Raw genomic sequence first — 22,949 nt, forward strand, 5'->3', positions numbered from 1 at the left:
GATCTTAACAGAAGACATGTTTTTTTCTCATTTCCTCTTTTCTGTTTTTTATGTTTATTTCTGCATGTACACAACATGTCTTTTGTTGGGGGTTTCCCCTCAAACATTAATACCTGAAAAACTGTTCCAGAAAAAAAGAAACATGTTCATAAAGCTCCTACAATAAAACAGGAGCAAAAAAGTCCCATAGTCATTATAAAGCAACATAATACCCTAATATTGTGGTGGCAGCAAGTTTCTCCAGATAATCTGCAAATAAATCACATTTATTTGGCAGGTCTTCCAGCCAGTTCTATCAAACCTTTACAATTAATCCAGAATGCGGCAGCAAGATAAATTTTAAATGAACCAAAAAGAATAGACGTCACACCTCTGTTTATCAATTTGCACTGGCTTCCAATGGCTGCTCGCATAAAATTCAAGGCATTTTACTGGCTCTGCACCCCTTTACCTAAATTTGTTACTTCAGATTTATGTGCCCTCTAGAAGCTTGCGTTCTGCAAGTGAACGTCGCTTGATTGTGCCATCCCAAAGAAGCACAGAGTCACTTTTACGGACTTTTAAATTAAATGTTCCCTCCTGGTGGAATGAACTCCCCAACTCAATCCAAGCAGCTGAGTCCTTAGCCATCTTCAAGAATCGGTTTAAAACACATCTCTTCCGTCTTTATTTTACCCTCTAACTTTAACACTCACTATTCTAGTTCTATTCTTAAAAAAAAATAAAAAAAAATCTAATACCTTCCTAATGTTTTTTTATTCTATTTTCTTTTCATTTATTATGCAATTGTATGTGTGTGTGTTTAAAGACCTCTACACTAGCTTCCTCTATTCTTTTTTTTTTATTCCATCTGTTTTCTTTGTATTTAAAGTCCCATGCTACGTGTACTGTGTTAACCTAGACTTGTTATAGCACTTATATTTCATTGCTCTTTTTGTTGTTTTTGATTGCTTCCACTGTCCTCATCTGTAAGTCTCTTTGGATAAAAGCGTCTGCTAAATGAATAAATGTAAATGTAAATGTAATCTAAAAGTTTAGGTAATATGGAAGTTGTTGAAGATGTATGTCCAGTTTAAAATGACCTAAGCTTGGTTTGAACATAGCCACGCTTTGATCACACGCGTCTGATCTGACAAACACTGGAGGTGTAATTCTTAAGCTTTTTCCTTGAATGATGTCATTCCACCGCTGGGAGACATCATATCACAGCGTGAGGTACGAGATGAAGATCTCAACTCTGGGGTTACTCTGGTCAGTAACCCCCTGAGATATAAAAGTCACTAGTGCTGGATTTCCTGAAGAAGGACTGCTATGACTTTGTTTCATGGGCCAACATTTCATTTGCTTTGATTAACTTCCCTTTGAGCTTCGGCCAAATGGACCAGTTACACAGAATTCAGGCCACATTTCAGTAGAAGGCAGTTTTGACCCCAGGTTTCTTCCTTCAAATTTTGTACATTTATACTGTTAGGAAGTAGACGGAGTGTCTGATGGAAGGGTTTGAAGGCGTCTAGGATACACGACCATTCGCCCCTCAAGTGTTAGTGTTTTCTCCGCTGAGACCGTGCAAAAATCCCCCAAAAGTCTCTAATTCTCTTTGATCCTTGGGAAAATCATGACTTATTTAACCTTTGTTTAACATCTTGCAGCATGCAATTTTGCTTTTGAAACTTGGTAAGAGGGCTTCAGTGTACATGGACTGATACCATTAGTTAAATAAGTGCATGTGTGTGTATATATATTTATATATATATTGAGTATCAAATCCTCACGTGTGTGTGTGTGTGTGTGTGTGCGTGCGCGCACCTGTGTGTACCTAAAATAATCTATATAAAATGGATAAAGGTTTTCACAAAAGTGTTAAGCAGCAAAACTGCTTTCAACATTGATAAGAAATGTTTCTCAAGCAGTAAATCAGCATATTAGAATGATTTCTGAAGGGTCATGTGACACTGAAGAACGGAGTAATGATGCTCAAAATTCAGCATTGCATCAGAAATAAACAAAGTAAAAGATATCCCTTTTAAGGCAGGGGTGTTAAACTCAATTCCTGGAGGGCCAGAGCCCTACAGTTAAGATTCAACCCTAATTAAACACACCTGATCCAACGAATCAGTTCCTTCAGGCTTATTTGAAAACTACCTGGTATGTGTGTTGAAACGAAACTCTGCAGGGCTCCAGCCCAACTAAGTTTGACACCACTGTTTAAAGGCTACTGGCCCAATGACAGGCTGTTGTAGGCCTACACCTTAACGTAAATTGTTTGCATCTTTCTTTTTTACTATCTATTTACTTCCTGGGCCCTATTGTATTATATTTAATAGAATTTTAGTTCAGACAAAAAATTGTCATGAACTTCAATTCATTCATAGTCGTATTAAAAATGATATACAGGACACACAGACAGGTGTACTCCTGTGTGTAAACTTTAATGCCTTAAATCTTTGTGTGCACTTGAATTGCTCTTCTAAGTTATTTAACACAAGGGATACAGATGCATAAGAATAAGAAGGACTGATACGTTACTTTCTAAAGCCATCTCATTAGCTTCTCCTTGAGTATCAAATCCTCAGGTCTGCGCCAAGTGTATGTCACCTGCCCATGCAGTTGAAAACGCTCTCATTGGCTGGACTGAGGGGCGACGGGGAGGCACAGGTAGTTAAAAGGTAGTGATCTGGATGCAGTTTTCTCTTAGAGAAGAGAACGGAGTCCAACGACTAGGTAAGTATTAGCAGTATTTTTTCCTTCAGAAAATGGAAAGATTTAGTTCCATTTGGCGTCAACTTCTATCATCAGCGCATTTTGTTGCTGTTTGTGTGCAGCTACCTGTACAATGCCTAATATTGTCCACCCGGTCATCCTGCTGATGGCCTTGCTGGTGATAACAGCAGGGAATCAAGCATCACTACCCAAGACTACACCGTGGCCACGACTGAAACCCACTAAGAAGCCTCTGCCTCGAGATGAAGGGGGTCCTCCACAGCCACCCGGCCCCATAGGGTCCCATCCGATAACCACCACTGTGAGCCCCACCTCCAGTGGCATCACAGAGGAAGTCACAGACTCCTTGATGGACGCTTACTCTACTTCTCCCACTGATAGCACCACCTACTCCAGTGATGCTTATTCTGCTGACTACCACACGGAGGCCATGGTTCCTCCTGGGGCTGGCCCTGGAAACTACACGTTGGACTACAATGAGTGCTTTTTCAACTTCTGTGAATGTTGTCCACCAGAGAGAGGTCCTCCAGGACTAGTGGGAGAAAAGGGATTGCCGGGTAAGAAGATGAGTCGCACTTGCCTAGTTGATATCTATTTTAATCATATGCCAAATTAAACTTTGCCCTTTAAACGTCATCTTGCAAGGTATTCCAGGGGAAAAGGGGGAGATGGGACCTCCTGGACCTCCAGGTCAGGATGGACTCACTGGTGCTCCAGGGCCGCATGGAGGAAAAGGTCTGTATGGTAATGTCATGTGCTTGTGTTCAACATAAATATTAGCAAGAGATGATCAAAACGGTTGAAAAAAAAATTATGATGTTGAGTAACTTATATTTTAGTCAAAATATTGCCAGTTACATTTTCATTCCAAATGAATCAACAGTGTCTCCAAGCAACACACAGTGGTGGTACAGTAACGACGAGTATACTCAAAGTATATTACATTTTTTGTTTGTTTCTGAATTAATTATTGACCGTATCCCAAATTGTATACTGTCTGAGTAAATATATTTTATGAGGAACAAACTTGTGAATAGCAGTGAAGCAACGCAACTGACACCATAGTTAGTTATTTAATATTCAAGGCAGTGATATCAATCTTTTTGCCTTCATGTTTTTTTAACAGATAAAGGTTACATTTACAGTCTTTATAAGTATTTCATTATGTTTGCATTGACCTTGACATGACTCAGTATTTCAACTCTGTTATTGCAAAGCCCTAATAACAGTGATTACTTGATAATCACTATACTGTCCGAACTTTGCAATCAGTAAAAAAGTATGTTCTGTATAGTATGAATGAAACCTGGCTGCTACAGTATGTCATGCGACCTGCAGCATCAGTTACGTTACTTCACTGTTATTCACAACTCCTCTATCGTGCTTCACGGGATAGCAAAGTGTCCACTGAATGTGCACTTCAGAGCACTTTTAGGCTAACGAAAGAAAACAAAAGAGAGCTTAATGGTTAATGATGTTACAATTATGAGTTCCAAATCTAAGCTTTCATGTAGGGACACTGACACTCATCTGTTGATTGCGTATACAAATATCCTTGTTTCACAAGAAGAACAAACACTGGAAGATCCTGACCTAAGGAGAATTGCATAAGGTTTATGTGTGTATTCTCAACCAAAGAAAAAAACAAATACCACTCCTACATCAAATAGACTGAACTGCTCCCTTTTCTTTTAGTGCTCCATGTTCACACAAGTTGGCAAAACCTACAATTTTTCTTAAAAACTGGTAATGCTAGTTCCTAAAGATTCCCTGATTCTTATCTTTTTGTAACCCTTCACCACTGGAATAAATAAATGCACTAGTGTTCAGGGCTTTTGTGGAGATATGTGCTGATGAACACTTTTGGCAAAACTAGACATGTGCAGATCATTCCAGTTTGATGCAGAGTCAAATCTATTGCTGACAATAGCAAATAAAGGTTTTGAGAACAAAGCAAATGTATTCGGAGAGATCTTTGAGCAGCTTGAGCCACACAACAGATTTTTAATACAGCATGTTCCGGTTCTGATCAGACACAATGTGCCCCATTGTTGTGGTAACTTAACAGATAATGTTCGGAAGTTTGTTAACAGATGTCCTTTCCTCCTTCAGGAGAGAAAGGTGATCCTGGAGTGAGTGGGCTACCTGGGATTCCTGGTGTTACCGGGAAACAAGGAGAGAAAGGTACATTCATCTGTGATACTAACCCAGTATTTGATTCACTTTGTTATGCTTGCTCTATTGATTTTATGGACTGTTCCCAGGAAATAGTGCCATAACTTACTACTACTACTACACACACACACGCACGCACGCATGCACACACACACACACTCACACACACACACACACACACACACACGCACACACACACACACACACACACACACGCACAGACGCACACACACACACACACACACACACACACACACACACAAACCCTGAATCATCTAAACTGCTGACATATCATCTGACAGAACTCTATTTAGTATGAAGAAATTTTAAGAGTATTCATTTTACTTTTACAATAAAGAAAAATGCAAAGAAAATGCAGTTAGTGTTTCTCCCACATTTTGACCCAGTTATTATGTGGAAGTGACGTCAAAGTCATTTCACGATTACAAAAAATAAATCACTACAGGTATGTATTATAATGTGTTTTAATTATGTAGACCTCCCCCCCCCCCAAAAAAAAAGAAAGCTTTACGCAATTTTAAGATTCTAGAATTTGCTTTGTCACTTATTTATTGTTAAACACTGTTATGATATGACATGCATATAGAATTCGCTTTCTGGTAAACCCTGTTATTATGTGACATTTCCCCTCTTTTTAAAATAATGGTTTAATGTGCTCAACATCATATTCAAAGGAGTGACACAACTACTTATGCAGGAGTAAGAATTATGCATTTAAAATCATATAAGGTGGCCCCGTAGTGTATATTGTGATTATGGCACTTAATGTGGGAAAACCGAAGTATACATTCAGCAGTAGCTTTTTCAAACTGTTGTACATTCACAGTTTCCCGAGAATGGGCCTTATATTTCAAATTCCATTCAATGTTAATGTGTGCAGGTGAAATGGGCCTCAAAGGAGACAAAGGAGATACAGGTTTAACTGGGCTGAAAGGAGACCCAGGGAACAGGGGAGAGCCCGGCTGGAATGGAACAAAGGGAGAGGCGGGCGAGCCTGGCATACAAGGACCAGCTGGCCCCCCTGGACCAGATGGCATCAAGGGGGAGAAGGGGGACAAAGGAGACTGTCCATTTGGAGAGAAAGGACAGAAAGGCAGTATGGGGGAACCTGGGCCTCAAGGGCCAAAAGGAGACATGGGTGTGCCAGGTCTGAATGGCACAGATGGGCATCCTGGGGCTAAGGGGCCGAAGGGAGACCCAGGACCCCTAGGTAAGCAGGGAGAGCCTGGTCCTCCAGGACCCCATGGACCACCAGGGCAGAGGGGGATGCCAGGGATGAAAGGCACACGGGGCCTGAAGGGAGTACGAGGTGTTAGGGGATTCAAGGGCCTAAAAGGTGAACCTGCCGTTCAAAAGCGCTCAGCCTTCAGCGTTGGTCTCTTTCCCAGCCGATCGTTCCCACCACCTGGCCTGCCGATCAAGTTCGACAAAATCATTTACAATGAGGAGGGTCACTGGGACCCCCACGCTAGTAAGTTCAACTGCACTCACGGGGGGGTTTACGTCTTTTCCTACTACATAACAGTGCGTAATCGCCCCCTGCGTGCAGCCCTGGTGGTGAATGGCATTCGGAAACTGCGAACTCGCGACTCCCTTTACGGCCAGGACATTGACCAGGCCTCCAACATGGCAGTGCTCCGTCTATCATCTGGAGACCAGGTCTGGCTGGAGACTCTGCGGGACTGGAACGGGGTTTATTCCAGTAGCGAGGATGACAGCACATTCTCTGGATTCCTGCTCTATGCTGATGCCACCAAAGACTGATGGCCAGGTATTGCTCTGACCTCTGGAAGAACCATTTTAGACCAGTACTTAATGTTGTAGGGGTGAAGCGAAAGCCACCTATATTACCCAAAGCCGTCTACTAACAGTAACTGTACAGCCACTAATTATTGTTACCCGTTTTATCGCCAGACAAATCAATGCTGGAATGAGCATTTTTTTTTGTCTTTTTTTTGTCTTTTTTTTATGAGCTGATGATTTGTGTTAGCTATGTTGTAGCTCTACATATTTATACAAAATAGCCAGCATCTTACGCAATAAAATAACAATGCTTTATATCTGTCCTGCATTCGTAACCATGCTGTGATAATTTTTTTGTAACATGTATGTAATAATAATATCATTTAAATAAACAAAACAGTTTTAATTATAAGTCGTTTTTCAGTTTTTTTTTTTCATGTTAACTCCTTAAGCCCAAAGTGTCCCGCCGGCACCCCACACACCTATGTAAATAATATTGGGATGTTGCATTTATGTCACGATTTCATGAGTAACTTCATAAAACATGCATCAATTGCCCATCGTTGTTTACTGTAGATTCTCATGATTTCAAAGAGCCCAAACTCAAAATAATCCATTACTCAGATCTAAAGATATTACTCATGGAGTTTTAACACACATGTATTTAAGGAAAAAATGTATTTGGCTTTGTCACTCGTAACTTCATGAAACATACATTGATCGTAGAAAATCGCACTGCATTATTTAAAGTAGATTTTCATGATTTAAAAGAGCCCAAAATATAATTCATCACTCCAATCTAAAGATATTTCTTCCACAGTTCTACCACAAGAATCGCATCATTTTGAAGCATTCACGCTACGTTTTTGTTTGTAACTTGTATCGATCGTAGAAAATCATATCTTGTTATTTTCAGAATATTCTTACGATTGAAAATAGCTCAAAAGGATATTATATTCTTTGATTCCTTTTGCAGTTCCAACTGTTCAACACTAGTCGGCAGGCATAAACCCAATTACACATTGATCATCGGTGTCGCGTTTTAGCTCATAACTCCAAGAAATATGCATAGATTGTGGGAAATGCACATTCAATTTTTTAAATTTTTTTTTTATGTGGTTTCTGTTCATGTGAGTAGGTGTCATATTCAATAAAATAACATATACTGGAAATACTTGTTTGGAGAGGTTTTTGGAGGCCCAGCTAAACCAAAAGGCTACCTTGGTTCTAAATGCCTTAACTTTTGATTACTTTATGCTATCACCACAACATTTGAATCAGATGCAGCTCTCACATAGAGGAATATCCAATGGTATCTCACGACCAATTCCTACGTATTTTACGAGGTGGCTTATTCGTATGAATTTGTACAACCTCACTCGTACGATTTTTTTTAAACCCCAGTGACGGTTAGGTTTAGGGGAGGGGTTAGGTGTAGGTAATTCGTACAAATTCATACGAATTGTTAAACTCGTAAAATACATACGATTGGGCAAAAATTTGTACGAATAAGCCACCTTGTGAAAAATGTACGAATTGCGTTAGATCGGGTTGGAACATCACAAAAAAGATATATCCTCCTACTTTATTTTCTTCATAAGATACTGCATGCCAAATAACCTAGGATGCCTCGGAGGTGAGTACAATTTTTTGGGTGAACTAACCCTTTCAGCAGAAAGATGCATTTAAATTATATAGTATTTTTTGAACTTTGACTTAAGTTAACGGACAAAAATTCACAAGGTTTAATTCTGATTTAAATAATTGTTCAATCCATGTTTGAATATATTCCAACACCTAGTAGGGAACAATGAATGAGCAATGAACTGCACACCATCAATAAAAACCACAAAAGTATTAATTAAGGGGAACCGCCTTGAAAAATGAAAGGATATAACTAGCAATGACAAGCTGAATCAGCAAATAAAAACTGAATTGCTGACAGAGACAAATGGATGCCATCACGTAGTTGCTGATCTCTAGTGAAGTACAGGTTTAAAGATTATCACAGGACTGAAGCAGTGCCATTGTGACTGCATGTCATAAGCTTGACTGGCAAACCACAATTTACAGCATTATTTGCATTCTGTTCATTCAGAAACAGGATGTATTCAAGGTCAGTGTTTAAAGATGCATTACTTCTTGTAAACACAACAAAAGGCAAATGGAAAATAGGTAATATGGTCCTCGCTCAAATTTCACATGTGATTTCCTTTAACTGAAACAGACCTTTCCATTCTATTACATCAGTAATAGACCACTAAACATTTTTGATAAATGGATAAATGATGAAGTTTTTTTTTTTTTTTTTACTTAGTTCAGTGATAAAAAAAATAAAGCAATGAAAATTGTAATCACATTAATCTTTATAAACATTAAAATTATTAATTTAGAAAAATGTAAAGTGCGCTACAAAACTAGGCCTGCAAAATTAGTTTTTAAATAACTAAATGAATGTACATTTAAATGACCTGTAAACATATGTGCAACAGAGAGCTATGAAGTGCAGCTGTCAGCTCTAAGTACATTGCCTTCTTTGACTTCTGCCTCATACACAAAAGATGATGATCAGTGGACAACAGCATCATTCTGGGTTCCTCTGACCGAAAGGAAGAGCAGGCTGGCTATGGTCAGGGTCTTTCAGGTGAAGGATACAGATGAGGCTGTTGACAGGCAGAGAACTGGGAAAGCAGAACATTAAATTTTTACTATCAATTCATTATGTTAGCATTATACATTTTAAGAATAAGGCAATAACACAATTATACCTTCTAATCTAACTACATGTATGTCTGCACATTTTTACATGAACACCAGAGAAGCTCTTTACCTCATGTTCTGTGGCGTGAGGAAAATAAACTGTCTGCAGCGCTGACTGGCAGCTATCTTCAGCATCATATGCATCGAGATCCTCCGGTTAATCATGTCCTGAGAGACTGCACACACTTCTCCAGGATTCCAGTCTCCTGAGTGTCATTACTAGCCACAGCAAATGTCCTACTGTATTCACACAACATGTTATTTTCTAATTTTCTTTAGCAAGGTGTTTACAAAATTTACTTACAGTGTCTGATTTGCTGCACAAGAAACATTTCATATTATTATCAATGTTGAAAACAGTTCTGCTGCTTAATTTTTTTTAAAAATATGAAGTTCAAAACAACAACACTTATTTAAAGAATATAAATATTTTCTAATATTATAAATGTTTTTAGGTTCACACTTTCGAACAGTTTACTGCATAAAAAGTGAGTAAAAATGTTTTGTAAAATAAATATCAGAACCTGAGGAAGAGACAGATGCCCATCATTATAGGAAACAGGATGACTAAAGAGTAACTAAATAGTTATAACAAAGTACGAAAAAAAAAAAAACCCTTCATGGAACTTGTTAATAAAATTACATTTTATGTAGGCCTATAATTTCATAATAGTCTATATAATAAAGTTTTATTTTTTTATTTTTTCAAATGGATTAAGAACAGGTTGCTAGCCTATATAATTTGCACAGTATGTAAAATTATGTATGGAAACAGCTCAAGGGCAACTGCATAACCATAACTTATGCGACAATTAGTCATTTTAGGGATGACGTCATAAAGTACACCATTTTATCAGTAAAAGGCCTGCTGTATGTAAACAGGCTGCACATTTTACAGTTTGTGCACATCTATTTTTATTTGTGACTGAAGCGTCCACACTGTCGAGACCGGTGAAATATCTGCTGCGTCTCTGCAGCACACAGAACGAGCAGACACGAAACATGTAGGGGTTAGAACAAGAATTAATGTTACATAACATTGTTTCCTTTTCAGCACACTTTTGAAGTTCTTGGATCCATTTGTTAAGCTGGTTTAAGCTCTCAAATTAGTTTTTTTTTTTACGATGGAGAACAGCCTTAAAAAATGAAAATTAGCACTGAAATGTGTCTAGGGTTGGGAATCGAGTTAGGATTCAGAATCAGTTAAGGTCAGGAATTGGATACTTTTTTTTTCAGCCTAAATACACCTGCTGTTGTCTTTCATTAATGTTCATTGATGCATTGAAGACTAACCAGAGGTATTTTAAGTAAAATAGATTATTCAGTTTCTGTGAGAATCAAGAGATTCATTCAAAAACACTGATTCATCCAATAATGAAACAAGCAAATCTTCAGTTATTCATTGAATCATTCATTCATAAATTACATGTGATGTTTGTAAAAAAAAAAAAAAAAAAAAAAAATTATTTTATAAAATATTAAAATATATATTTTATGATATATATATATATATAATATTTATCCAGAATTGTGCAGCTCTATTTTGCACACAAACAGTTCTTAAATGAGTCCAGTTTTTATGTAGCCTGCTGATTTTTGTTCATGGTTTTCAGTTGCAACTATTTTTCTTTGCAAAAAGAGACAGAATAAATATGTTTGATAACTAAATGTTTGAATTTATTAATTTTTTTACCACATTGCAATCAAAACTGAGAACCGATAAACAGAATTGGAATAGAAATTGATCCAAACGATACCCAACCCTATATGTGAGAAATAAATGTCCTCTGTCTGGGTTGTGTGCCTGTACTCAGCTCTTCAGTTCAGCACACTGTTGCTGCAGCTGCTGCATCCGCTCCGTCACACCCTCCAGCTGATCCTGCAGCTGTCTGAATATCCTGTTGGCCTCCTGAACCTTCTCCTATACAAACAAAGCCCAAAATAGACACCCTGCACATTACTGTGAATCAGACTTAATTAGATATTCAGTAAGCATTTTCTTCACAATGGAAAAACTAGGACTGCTGGCTCTGAAAACCCCACCAGAGCTGTGTAATATCAGCAGAAAGCTTTGAGGGTTTAACCCAGAGTTGCTGAAGGAATGCAGTATGAAAGCAACTATAATGTCAATGCCATTACAGTTGTGATCTACTGTGCCCAAGGGCAAATTTAGTTTTTAATGTTCCTGCAAATGGCCTACTGTTACTAATGGTATAATCTATGGCATTATGAAAAAACTAATCATTAGTCGACGAGAAAAGGCTTAGTCGACCACATTTCTTTTTCCAAGTAGTAGCAACTTCACATGGCGGCTAACTCTAATGTCTAACATATATATATATTTTTTTCCGATGCATCACATCGTTAACCTTTACGCCAATGCACCGATGCAAATCTGTGAATATTCTAAACCCTAGTCTATATCAGCCGTTTTCAACTCCAGTCCTCGCGCACCCCAGCTCTGCATATTTTTTGTTTCCCTTATCACTTCAGACATTTGTTCTATTTGACCGTAAGTGCCCTGCGAAGTGGACATCACTTTTTAAACTGCACAAATCCATGAATTAATGTTCTGAAGTGAAGTAAACTTCAACGGATTTCCTCTTCTCAGGACATAAGGAGCAGTGAACACTGTGTAGGGATCAGGATAATGTCAATCGGAAACACGGTTCATTCACGTAGCTCTCTTCTAAAGAGCTGGTTATCTAAATCAGTTGTGTAAGGGGGAAAAAAAAAACATACAAAATATGTAGAGCAGGGCGTGCGAGGACTGGAGTTGAAAACCGCTGGTCTATATCACGAACAAACTCCCACATCTGCTAGAGAAACCTCAGAAAGTGCTAACCTTGCTGCCTGGTGTTGTGCAATAGGACCACCAACTGCACAATAACATTCACTGTATTTTTTTTTTACTTTTTGCCTTTCCTTCTCACTGTTATTTTGTGTGTGTGTTTAAAGGTGTCTGTAATTTTCTTTTACTGGGAAATGTAAAGGTTTTTTAACCTGCCAATGAAGCTATTAAAGCGGATTCTATATTGTGGAATAATGTATTTGAGTTAAACCCGCCCCTAAACTGTGAAAAAAAACAACAAAAAAAAAAACAGTGATTTTGACTGATTTAAACACCAGTCTCTTTCTGGCCAGAAAAGGCCTACTTAAGACAGGAAAATCAGAAGTCTGGACAGAATTTTATTTTGTAGTCAAATGTGTGGCTTCATGGCACCAGACGATACTGGACCCAAGAAATACTATTCAGTCACCTCCCACTCTTCCACCTTCTGGTCATATTTGATTTCTCATCAGCTGCAATTTGTTCTCTCATGGGCTTCATCTCCTGCTCCACCTCTGCCACCTGATGCACACAGACATACGTTTCACAAATGTATGATTTGATTATATAAAATATTTAAAATACAAGTAGGGAATCAATCAGAATGAATCTTACCCTTAGCAAAACCACTATATTTAAATTTGATTAGAAAATAATGGAATTGTTGAATTATTTTTTGATTTGAGCCATGCAGTCAGAGATCATGTTTTGCTGGCGGGGATTCCTAACCAGACCCAGGCCATCTGATTCTTCAGCTCATCCAACTTTTGCTGCATTTCATCAAGTGAATCCAGATTTTTATAGCGCTCTTTCTCCTGGTACTTTCTCTTTAGCTCTTGCAGAGTCTGTGAGAGAGGAAAGGGTTTGGCAGAAACCAGTGAGTGAAAGTGAACTATACTGCCATATTAAAGAACATCTAGTTTAGCAATCCAATCAGATATAGTTTCCAAAGTGGCTCCCTGTCAATACATAGCTTCAGTTCAGTTACATAATCTAATATGTAAATGTGATTATTTCACCTCCCTGTGCTTCTCCTCTGTATTCTGGGTCATGCTCTTGGTCTTCATGACGTAGCTGTAATCTTCTTTCATCTGATCAAGAGTGGCCTTCATTAAAAACTACAGAAAAAGAGCAAAGCAAATTTCACGTTTGCATTTGTCAGAAGAGAAACGAATGCACACAAACATTAAGGGCCCTATTTTAACGATCTGAAACGCAAGTGTCAAAGCGCGAAGCGCAAGTAAGTTTGTGGGCGGGTCTCGGCGCTGTTGCTATTTTCCCGGCGGGATAAATGGCTCTTGCGCCCGGCGCAGATCTAAAATGGGTTGGTCTGAAGTAGCTTCATTATTCATAGGTGTGGTTTGGGCGTAACATGAAATAAACCAATCAGAGCGTCATCCAACATTCCCTTTAAAAGCAGGTGCGCAAGTTCCATTATGGATTGCTATTATTATGGCGTATTTACCTGGCGCACGCCAGGAGCGGTTCACAGCCGAGGAGACTGATGTTCTTGTAAGAGCAGTGAAAGACAGAGAAGTTGTGTTGTATGGGGATGGGAGAAACCCACCCAAAATAGCGTCGGTTAAACAGGCGTGGGAGGAAATAGCCACAATTGTTTCATCGATTTTTTTTCCTGGTTCTTGACGGACAAACATATTTGTCAGATGTCCTTACATAGCCTATATGTCTTGCCACTATTGGGCAAACAGGTCTGATCCTTAATTACTACAATTAGCCTGAATAATTTGTAAGCTAGATTTATGCCTATTTTTTCACATCTTCGTGGCACACCACAATGATTTCCGTCATCTCATGTGTTAATATTTTTTTTTTAGTGTAACAATTTATGATTTGCAAAAATAACTGTTGCATCTGTGTAGATTACATGAGCAAAGTGTATGCGCGTTGTGCACGCTATACATTATGGTCAAGCATGCGCCCTTAAAATAGCATAATGAACAACGCGCAACGCGCCACTGACTTTAGACTAGTTTTTTCTGGTCAGTGGCGCAATTGTTTAATGGAACAGCAAAATAGCACCAGGGATTGTTTGCGCCGGAACACGCCTCCTTTTTTGCGCTGAACCGCCCAGGGAGCGCAAGTTCATTCACTAGTTTAGCGACGTGCTTCTGTGGAGGGAAAAGCGCGCTTTGCGCGGGTGCAAAATAGGAATGACACATGCGTCGGTGTACAAAGTCAATTGCGCTGGGTGCAAGATAGGGCCCTAAGTGTTTGGAGGAAACCCAGCAAGCAATAGCCGTCATTTCAACGTCTGGGTTAAATATAGACCAGATATAGTCCGGCTATGTGTAACCCACTTTTAGCCCAAATAACATTTAATCTGGATAAATGTATTTTTTTTGCAAAATAACTTGTGAGATGTATGATATTCCATCATGTACGCAGAGTCTAACGTGATTACAAGTTGTTTGGTTTACTTTATTTTACATGTTATATGTGTAGGCTGTGTGTAGCCACGATTTAGCTCGTATTCAGACCCAGCTATTGTAGCCCACTTTTTGTCAAAACTGATTAATTGTATTTTTTTGCCAGGCAGTGCATGAAATGGTTAATATTCAATCATGTTCGCATTGGTATGATATCAAGGTTCAATACGTCATTTCACGGCATGGTAGATCACGATTTAGCTCCGAATTGGACGGGCTATATGCGGTCTGCTTTAGCCCACCTGGCGAAATTATTGCAATCTGGGCTCAGATATAGACCAGCGACCTAGAATATTAATCTTTGAAATGTTTTCGCTTACACAGCTTAATATATATTTTCTGTCAAACATTCATACACAATCTACGATAAAAATATCTAATCAAATGCAATTGCATTTCCCAACCGCTAGATGGCACAATTGAAACACTACTGAGACATGTCTACTGGAACTAATGCCATTGCGTGACTAGATCACTTAAGCCAAATCTCGCGATAAACATTTCCGCCATTTTATTTTACACGAGGCAGCTGTCGGAGTGCAACGGGTGAGCAACAGTCTGAGTGAAAACCTTCACATTTCTACTTCGATCTTGTAAGTATGCGTGTTATTTTTGATATGTTTATTGTTTAAATTAGTTAGCTGTTATAATGTGTAGAAACCCTGACATTTTAACATTAACATTGCAGAGTACTACTTTTCTCCAAAAAGTTAACGTTACCTTGCACGTGTTATTGCAAATGTATCTAAATTCAATGAATGTGGTAAGCATGAAACTATGAAACTTATCATTACTATTTTTTTATTATTATAAAGATACCAGTATTTATTTGTATTTAAATTAGAGTTGATTTAAAGCAAATTCTGTAAGTACTTTACATAAAATTTAACAGCAGCATAGTGCAACATGAAAAAAAAAAAAAAAATCCTCTCCATTTAATAAAAGGTAGTGGAAAACATAAGTCTTTAAACTAGTTTGTAAATAATTAAAATATGCAGCATACATTCAGTTTTCAGTGAATTTGTTTCAGATATAAATTTGAATGCTGCTTCTCCATGTTTTGTTTTGACTTTGGAGATATAAAAGTAGCTGGCTACTGTCCCAGATGTCCTGAGAGGTCTGCTCTGGATGGTTCATAGTGCATCAGAAGATTAGAAATTTACTTTGGCCTTAAAATGTTAATTTAATAACCAACTGTAGTTGTTGGATATTAATTTTTTGACAGACAGATAGCCAGTGTAAAAACCTCAGAACTGGAGTGATGTAATCCACTTTATTTGATTTAAAGACACTGTTTATTGGAAATTATCCTGCAATCAGTCAACAAAGTACAGCAATTGAATATACAGAACACTTGTCAGTGACTACCATTAAATGTCTTGTTACCAACATTCATCAAAATATATTTTTTTTGTGTGTGTTCAACAGAAGAAAGCCATACAGGTTTGGAACCAAGTGAAAGTGAGTAAATGATTACATGTTGTTGTTTTTTATTTTATTTTTTTATTTTTTTTAAGTGAACTACGCCTATAAGTATTTTTTATGTTTATTAGAGTTATATGAGTAAGTGATAAAGAATGATTTATAATGATAGTTCACTTTGAAATTAAATTTTGATATGTTTAAGCTTACCTTATGGGCATCCAAGATGTAGGTGTCTTTGTTTCCGCAGTAGTTTCAATTTTTATATTTTTAGGTCAAACTGTTCTTGTCTGTCAGTCATATAATGCAGGTCTATATGGTCACCACCTGAAAGAGCATGCACAGAGAAGTCCAAATTAAACAATTCCCCACCATACACACTGATAGCCTAAGACACGAAACGAGCGGTTTGTGTCAGAAAACGAACAGTATTTATATCGTTTTACCTCTTATAACACAGCAACGTCGAAGTGATCTGAGGGCGCGCGTGCTTCGGTGTGTGCGCATTCTGGGCTGGCTTAGTCTAAGTGCGGCGCTTGCGCAAATTAAGCCAGAACGCGAACGCATCACACACCTGGAAGCATGCGAGCCCTCATATCACTTGGACGTGGCTGTGTACAAGAGGTAAAAACGATATAAATGCTGTTCATTTTCTCACACAGACTGCTCGTTTCGTGTCTTAGTCCATCAATGTGTACTTACAATGGGGAATTGTTTAATTTGGACTTCTCTGTGCATGGCCTTTTTAGGTGGTGACCATAGACCTGCATTATATGACTGACAGACAAGAATAGTTTGACCTAAAAAATTGAAACTACTGCGGAAACAAAGACACCTACATCTTGGACGTTCTTAAGGTAAGCTAAAACATACCAAAATTTAATTTCGAAGTGAACTATCCCTTTAAACTTGAGGGAAGAACTAAAGTAGAAATGAAAATAAAATCTGTTTTCACCTTCATTAGAATGATAATTTAAAAAAATACTGTATTTCAGTTTCAAAACACATTATGGTAGTAGTCAGACATGTCTTGGGATAACAGTGTTACATAATCAATTATAATGTTAATTTTATTTCCATATTCAGAAGTTATGGATCCCAAATATCTAAGAGAATGGCGTCGCTTGAGAGATCGAGTTAATGCTCTCGCTGAAAATTAATAGGTCATTTTCATTGCCATTTAAGTGAAATTACAGAACTTGCATATATGAGCTTGATAAAAATGAACATTCGAGAAGAAAATGTCAGATATATATGTATATGTGTGTGTCTATATAGCCTATATATATATATATATATATATATATATATATATATATATATAAATGCCTTGTACAGAATTGTTCAATACGCGTATCGTTACACGCCGTATTGCATCACCACTAAGCGAGCAAAAATGTTCAATTATTGATATTAATTATAATATTGATATAAATTATTGTCTATATTGATATAAATTATATAGTCTCAATCTATATTCTGTTAACTCTATCTATTAAATCATCCTAGCAAAAGTGATTGACTAATTAGTTAAAAAGGATTGTCAACAATGTTTTTTTTTTAGCAATAATTCTTTCCTTTTTCTCATTTGGCAGACGCAGTGATGACCAGCTTTCCATCAGCTATGGAATGTGAAATAAAAAATGCTATTTCTAATCATTTCAAACAAGCACCAGGAAGGGCAGGGGGTGGGGGTTATGGATCTAAAGTAAACAGTTAATTCTTAAAAATTAATTGTTTTACATATTTTTCCAATGTTTTATTTGTTCATTTTTATGTTTGAATGTTGTCCAAGTTGTTGTTGTCTATATAATTGTTCAAAATAAATCCCTTTATATTCAATTAGTTTGGATGGATTTTAATTTATGAGAACCTGTTATATTTGAGTGAAAAGAATCCTTATGCCTCTTTTTGTTGTCTATTACATGTATATGTAGTGTAATGGATGACTAGTCTATTCTTGGGCTATGGTTAGACGTCTATTAGATTTTCACTGACAGCCCAAAATCAGCCTTGTTTTAGCCTAGACCCATATTGCCTGTCTATTAGACGTATGTAGTTGTTTAGCGGTCTAATTGATGACTAGTCTATTCTTGGGCTATGTTTAGACGTCTATTGGACGTATAAATATAGTCGTTCAATAGCTGTCTGATTGTCTATTCTTGGGCTATGGTTAGACATCTATTAGACGTATATATGTAGTCATTTAATAGCTGTCTATTCTTGGGGTATGTTTAGACGTCTATTAGATTTTCACTGACAGCCCAAAATTAGCCTCGATTTAGCCTAGACGTCTCGGCTGTGTTTAGACGGCTATTAGACGTCTATTAGACGCAAAATTGCTTGCTGGGAATGTTTGGATAGAGACCGGATTGTCCACCTGAGGATGAAAAAAACAAACGGGTAAATCAAAACAGATCATTTAAATAGTTTTTTTAGCAAACATGTTGAGAACGGAGTTGATCTTTAGCCATACCTGGATGTTAAAGTGATCCAAAATGGAGATCAGTTCCTCCTTTTTCAATGACACTAAGTGACCTGCGAGATTCTGTGCTAACTCAACTGTCATGTGATAGAAGCTAATCAAATTAGGCAGATATCACCATGGACAAGTTGGGTGACTTGCCCTCATCCTCTAAACCCATGAATAAAACTATGCAAGGTTAATTAAATATAAACCAGACTACAACAAATACAGGTTCACTAAAGAGTATAAACATGGTTCATTTTCTGCACTGGATTACTGGGCATGAAACCACTGAATTTGGTATGATTGACAGTTTTGGCACTTGATTTCCAATCTAAAGCAAAACCATTAGAGCACCACAGATGCCACATATGTTGTGACTCGACTGGCTGTCGATTACACATCAGGAAATAATTCGATCCTGGCTTTAATTACAATCGCTGCAGCAAATCTTCACTTGCCCTCTGTCACGAGAGCACAGACACAAACATTATTTGGAATGCGTCAAAGTAACATTTTCAGGAGCTACAGTATGAAATTGTGAAGTTGAAAAGTTATTTATTATTAATAAATAAATTATATGGGTTCAAACTAAATATGAACAATTTCAACTGAATTAGTTGCATGAATCAATAATAATTCTAAATATAAACTGCCTTGTCAAGATTTAATTTAGATCACCAAAAAAAAAAAAAAAGACAATTCTGGCATAATTTCTTACATTGGTGTTGTTCTAAACCAGTAAGACTTTCACTCATCTCACTCACTATTGCTGCATGTTTCTTTGTGAAATTAAAAGAGTCCTGTTATGCTCTTTTAAAAAGTCTTGATTTTGACTTTGGGGGTGTACTGAAACATGCTCTCATACTAGGTTGTTCGATGAACACATTATTTTTCACATATTTATACATTATTACAACACATCTCTCCCCAGTCTGGCATGAACGGTTCAAATAGTTCCTGTATCAAATGAAGGCCTGCCTCCTGAAATACGAAATGTGCTTTGATTGGTTAGCTGGGATAGTGTGTTATGATTGGCAGCACTCAGCGCCTGATCGGGAAAAGTCACGCCCCTTTCCACAGCTTCCTGCCAGCTTCAGTGTAAATATTGCATCAAAATCAATTTGAGCGTGATTTAAACCCGAATGATTGTAACCACTCTCAAGTTTGTTTGCTTTGGGAAAGATAGCGTGTATCCAACATAGAGGTAACACTCGTTGCCTAGTTGCAGCTCAACCAGGTCTCGTCCCATTCGTTGATATTTGTGATATCAAAAATCCCAGAAAATGGGCGTTGCAGTCCATGTATTCCAAATATTTCTGAAAATATAACGAGATAATTAACTGCACAATTACTAAAAATCTGACTTTGAACCAATTCTGTAGAAAGGCACTAGAATACCTGTCTTACTTTTTAGTTTATATGTCTGCATTCTTTCGCTGGAGATACAGTATAAAGATCTGTGTTGATGGACTGACCAAACACTTCTGGCTTATAATAATCATGACCTCTGTTCCTCAGAGTGATGGACACAAAAACAGTGTGAGAGGCATATACATTATATACAGTAAAAATACATTAAGCAGCATTAAACAGTATTACTGTATATATATATATATATATATATATATATATATATATATATATACAGACTATGACTATGAGCAGAGAAGACTGGATAGATTTGTTGTACCTCTCTCTTCCCTTAACAAATTTGAGTGAGGAGCCTTTGTTAGTGGTGTGAGCTTTAACGCCCAAGACTACAATCAGAGCTGTCAGCACTGCACTTTTTCCAACTAACACACAAATACACATTACACAGCTATAAATAAAACATAAACATTTATCAGCATTGACAACGAGCAATTGCAAATATCACAAAACACTCAATATGCTGTTTTCTTCTAATCATGGGTAATTTGCTCAACAAAGAAAATGTGAGGGAAAATGGACTTAACAGGAGATGTTGTCCTCTCACATCAAAATCCACCAACATATTTATTTAGAACTTTTTTGCTCATAAAAGGTGCGTGATCTCCGTGGTTTCTCCCCTGATTCAGACAAATCTGATTTATGACTTTTTTTCTGAAGAAAGCAATATTAATATAAGTTTTTTGGGTGCTTACGAAATCATTACAATTCCTATAATTTGTTTATTTCAAACAGCTGTCAGATGATCAAGATTCAAACATGAGACCTTTTACAATTAATGCAAAAAAAACTTTTCTGTGAGCCACTGCTCACATTTACAAAGCTGCCATGTTCCTCAATAAGGGGTCTGTGGACCTCTAGTGGTCCAAACTGTGGAGTACCTATTTTACAGCTTAAGTCTTATAATGATCTTCAATAATACTTTAAGTATTTGATTACTACATTTTGACACACACCTCCTTTAGTACTATATAATATTATATTTGAACATATGACAGTGTCCTATAAAAAAATGAATTGCAAATATGCCTCAGGCTGAATGTTTAGCCGTTGGATGAGTCGAGTGATATTCTGTTCAGGTAAAACCACAGGTGAGGGAAACATCAAGGCTAAATATGTATGATGATACTTACTTTTCTACATCAAATGGGTTCAGTGAGTTAATTCTATGAAGGAATCATCAGGGCGATTCAAAAAGTAGTCTCACTTTCAAATCTGTTAGGAGTGAAACGGTTCAGATTGCTCACGGTTGGGTTCGGTATGTGCAATGTTCAGGGAAAAATGGACTATAGACAAATGAAAATAAAGAAAATAATAACAAATAATCAAACTAAATGCAACAGCACAAATAAATACGATATAGATACATATAAAATAAACAGTGCTTCTGAGGTGTTTCACAGTCATTTTCAGGCACAGAAATGTAAAATAAAAGTGCATATTGCACTACAAAAATTAAAGAGCAATCCTTGAAGTTACAATAGCTATTCAATCAAGAGATGCAAGTAATTTCCTGTCTTTTTTTTTTTTTTTTTTAAACACAAACAGCAGAAACAGACTGCTGTTCCTTTAAGACATAATCCAGCGCACTAATACTGATACATATGCATTGTCTTTTTCGACTGTTTGCGTTCACTTAAGATGTGGCCAACGATGTTTGCAAAGATAGACTCACAAAGACATTCTGACATTTTTTTTTTTGCTAGTCTGTCAGTTGAAATGCAAGTCTTGAAAGAGAAATCAATATTTGTGCAGCATAAAATTCAGCTAAAACATTGCCATGGCTTAGGTCTTTAAAATGTACACAGCACTGAAATGAATCTATTTTCATGGCTTTAAAAAACAAACAAACCTGGAGAAGACCATTGTTTCCCACGACAAAGTTAACATTTGGACCAAACTTAAAGGGACCAAGCAATGAGTGACACATGAAGTTCTTTAAAGAGATGTTCTCAAATGATGCCCACTTCACCTGAAAACACACACATACATTGATGTGTAAGGGTGCATCACAAGCAAAATTGATCTTTATTGGCATGACTTGCAATAAAACCCTGTTATAAATAAAATATTGATTAATTTGTCTTTTTGACTGTCTATCAGTAAATAAACACTAGGCTTTATAATAATACAATAATCCAAGCCTACAATACAAAGTATTTATGGCCTAGTTTGTTAATTTTTAATCCAATTTTGAGTTTGCTGGTATAATAAGTCCTTTTCCTAGGCTGACTTGACATATTGGTCTAATATTTGTATAAGATGATTGCTCAAAAAGGACATAATGACATAAATTAAAAACAAATAAAAAATTTCACATTTTGAATCCTAAACAAGTAACATTACAGTTCTATAGTTTAATATGAAGGGTGAACTCAAAAGACATAAATCATACAACAAGCTCATTTTTGAAGATTAGAATCCACTGTAAAAAGTGATTTCACGATCATATGGACAAAAATTAAAGCATAACCAACTCTTTATTACCACATTCAATGTTATGGAAATATGCCATCATGACAAATTAAAATCAACAATTTTAACAATAAAAATAGACTTATGACAGTAAAACAGCGACATCGGCTGACGAACACCGTGCTGCGTTGTCATGGGAACGTGCCTGCTGAAGAATCAAATTCAAATGAGCTTTATTGGCATGACTTGCACAGTATTGCCAAAGCACTTTTGTGGCTAGCGCTTTAGACATTAATAATGGCTATGTGTAAAGTTATCTTGAGGGGACAGCAAATTTACACTGTTATACAAGCTGTTCACTCACTACTTTACATTGTAGCAAAGTGTCATTTCTTCAGTGTTGTTGCATGAAAAGATATAATAAAATATTTATAAAAATGTGAGGGGTGTACTCACTTCTGTGAGATACTGTATACAGGTTCTGGTCATATATATTAGAATATCACCAAAAAGTTGA

At 37.0% G+C, this 22,949-nt stretch overlaps 1 protein-coding gene and 1 long non-coding RNA gene across 2 annotated transcripts; both read left to right on the top strand.

The window, feature by feature from the left end:
- The first annotated feature begins 1,832 nt into the window (after positions 1 to 1,832).
- LOC128023263 (otolin-1-A) lies at positions 1,833 to 6,975 on the top strand. The gene is made up of 4 exons (XM_052610648.1): positions 1,833 to 3,278; positions 3,367 to 3,456; positions 4,834 to 4,905; positions 5,798 to 6,975. Exons 1-4 carry the CDS (start codon positions 2,834 to 2,836, stop codon positions 6,679 to 6,681), a joined length of 1,491 nt encoding a protein of 496 aa, XP_052466608.1. The 5' UTR covers positions 1,833 to 2,833; the 3' UTR covers positions 6,682 to 6,975.
- Positions 6,976 to 14,486: 7,511 nt separating this feature from the next.
- Positions 14,487 to 17,814, top strand: LOC128025590 (uncharacterized). The gene is made up of 3 exons (XR_008186188.1): positions 14,487 to 15,290; positions 16,126 to 16,158; positions 17,715 to 17,814. It is a non-coding gene; the product is annotated as an uncharacterized LOC128025590 (long non-coding RNA).
- The last annotated feature ends 5,135 nt before the right edge of the window (positions 17,815 to 22,949 follow it).

This window comes from Carassius gibelio, chromosome A2 (assembly GCF_023724105.1).
Source record: "Carassius gibelio isolate Cgi1373 ecotype wild population from Czech Republic chromosome A2, carGib1.2-hapl.c, whole genome shotgun sequence".
Classification (NCBI taxonomy): domain Eukaryota; kingdom Metazoa; phylum Chordata; class Actinopteri; order Cypriniformes; family Cyprinidae; genus Carassius; species Carassius gibelio.

Excerpts from the sequence above, each read along its gene's own strand:
- LOC128023263 (XM_052610648.1), top strand. The coding sequence starts at position 2,834 with ATGCCTAATATTGTCCACCCGGTCATCCTGCTGATGGCCTTGCTGGTG. Across the intron at positions 3,279-3,366 it reads GGGAGAAAAGGGATTGCCGG|GTATTCCAGGGGAAAAGGGG; the intron begins GTAAGAAGATGA and ends TCATCTTGCAAG. Across the intron at positions 3,457-4,833 it reads AGGGCCGCATGGAGGAAAAG|GAGAGAAAGGTGATCCTGGA; the intron begins GTCTGTATGGTA and ends TTCCTCCTTCAG.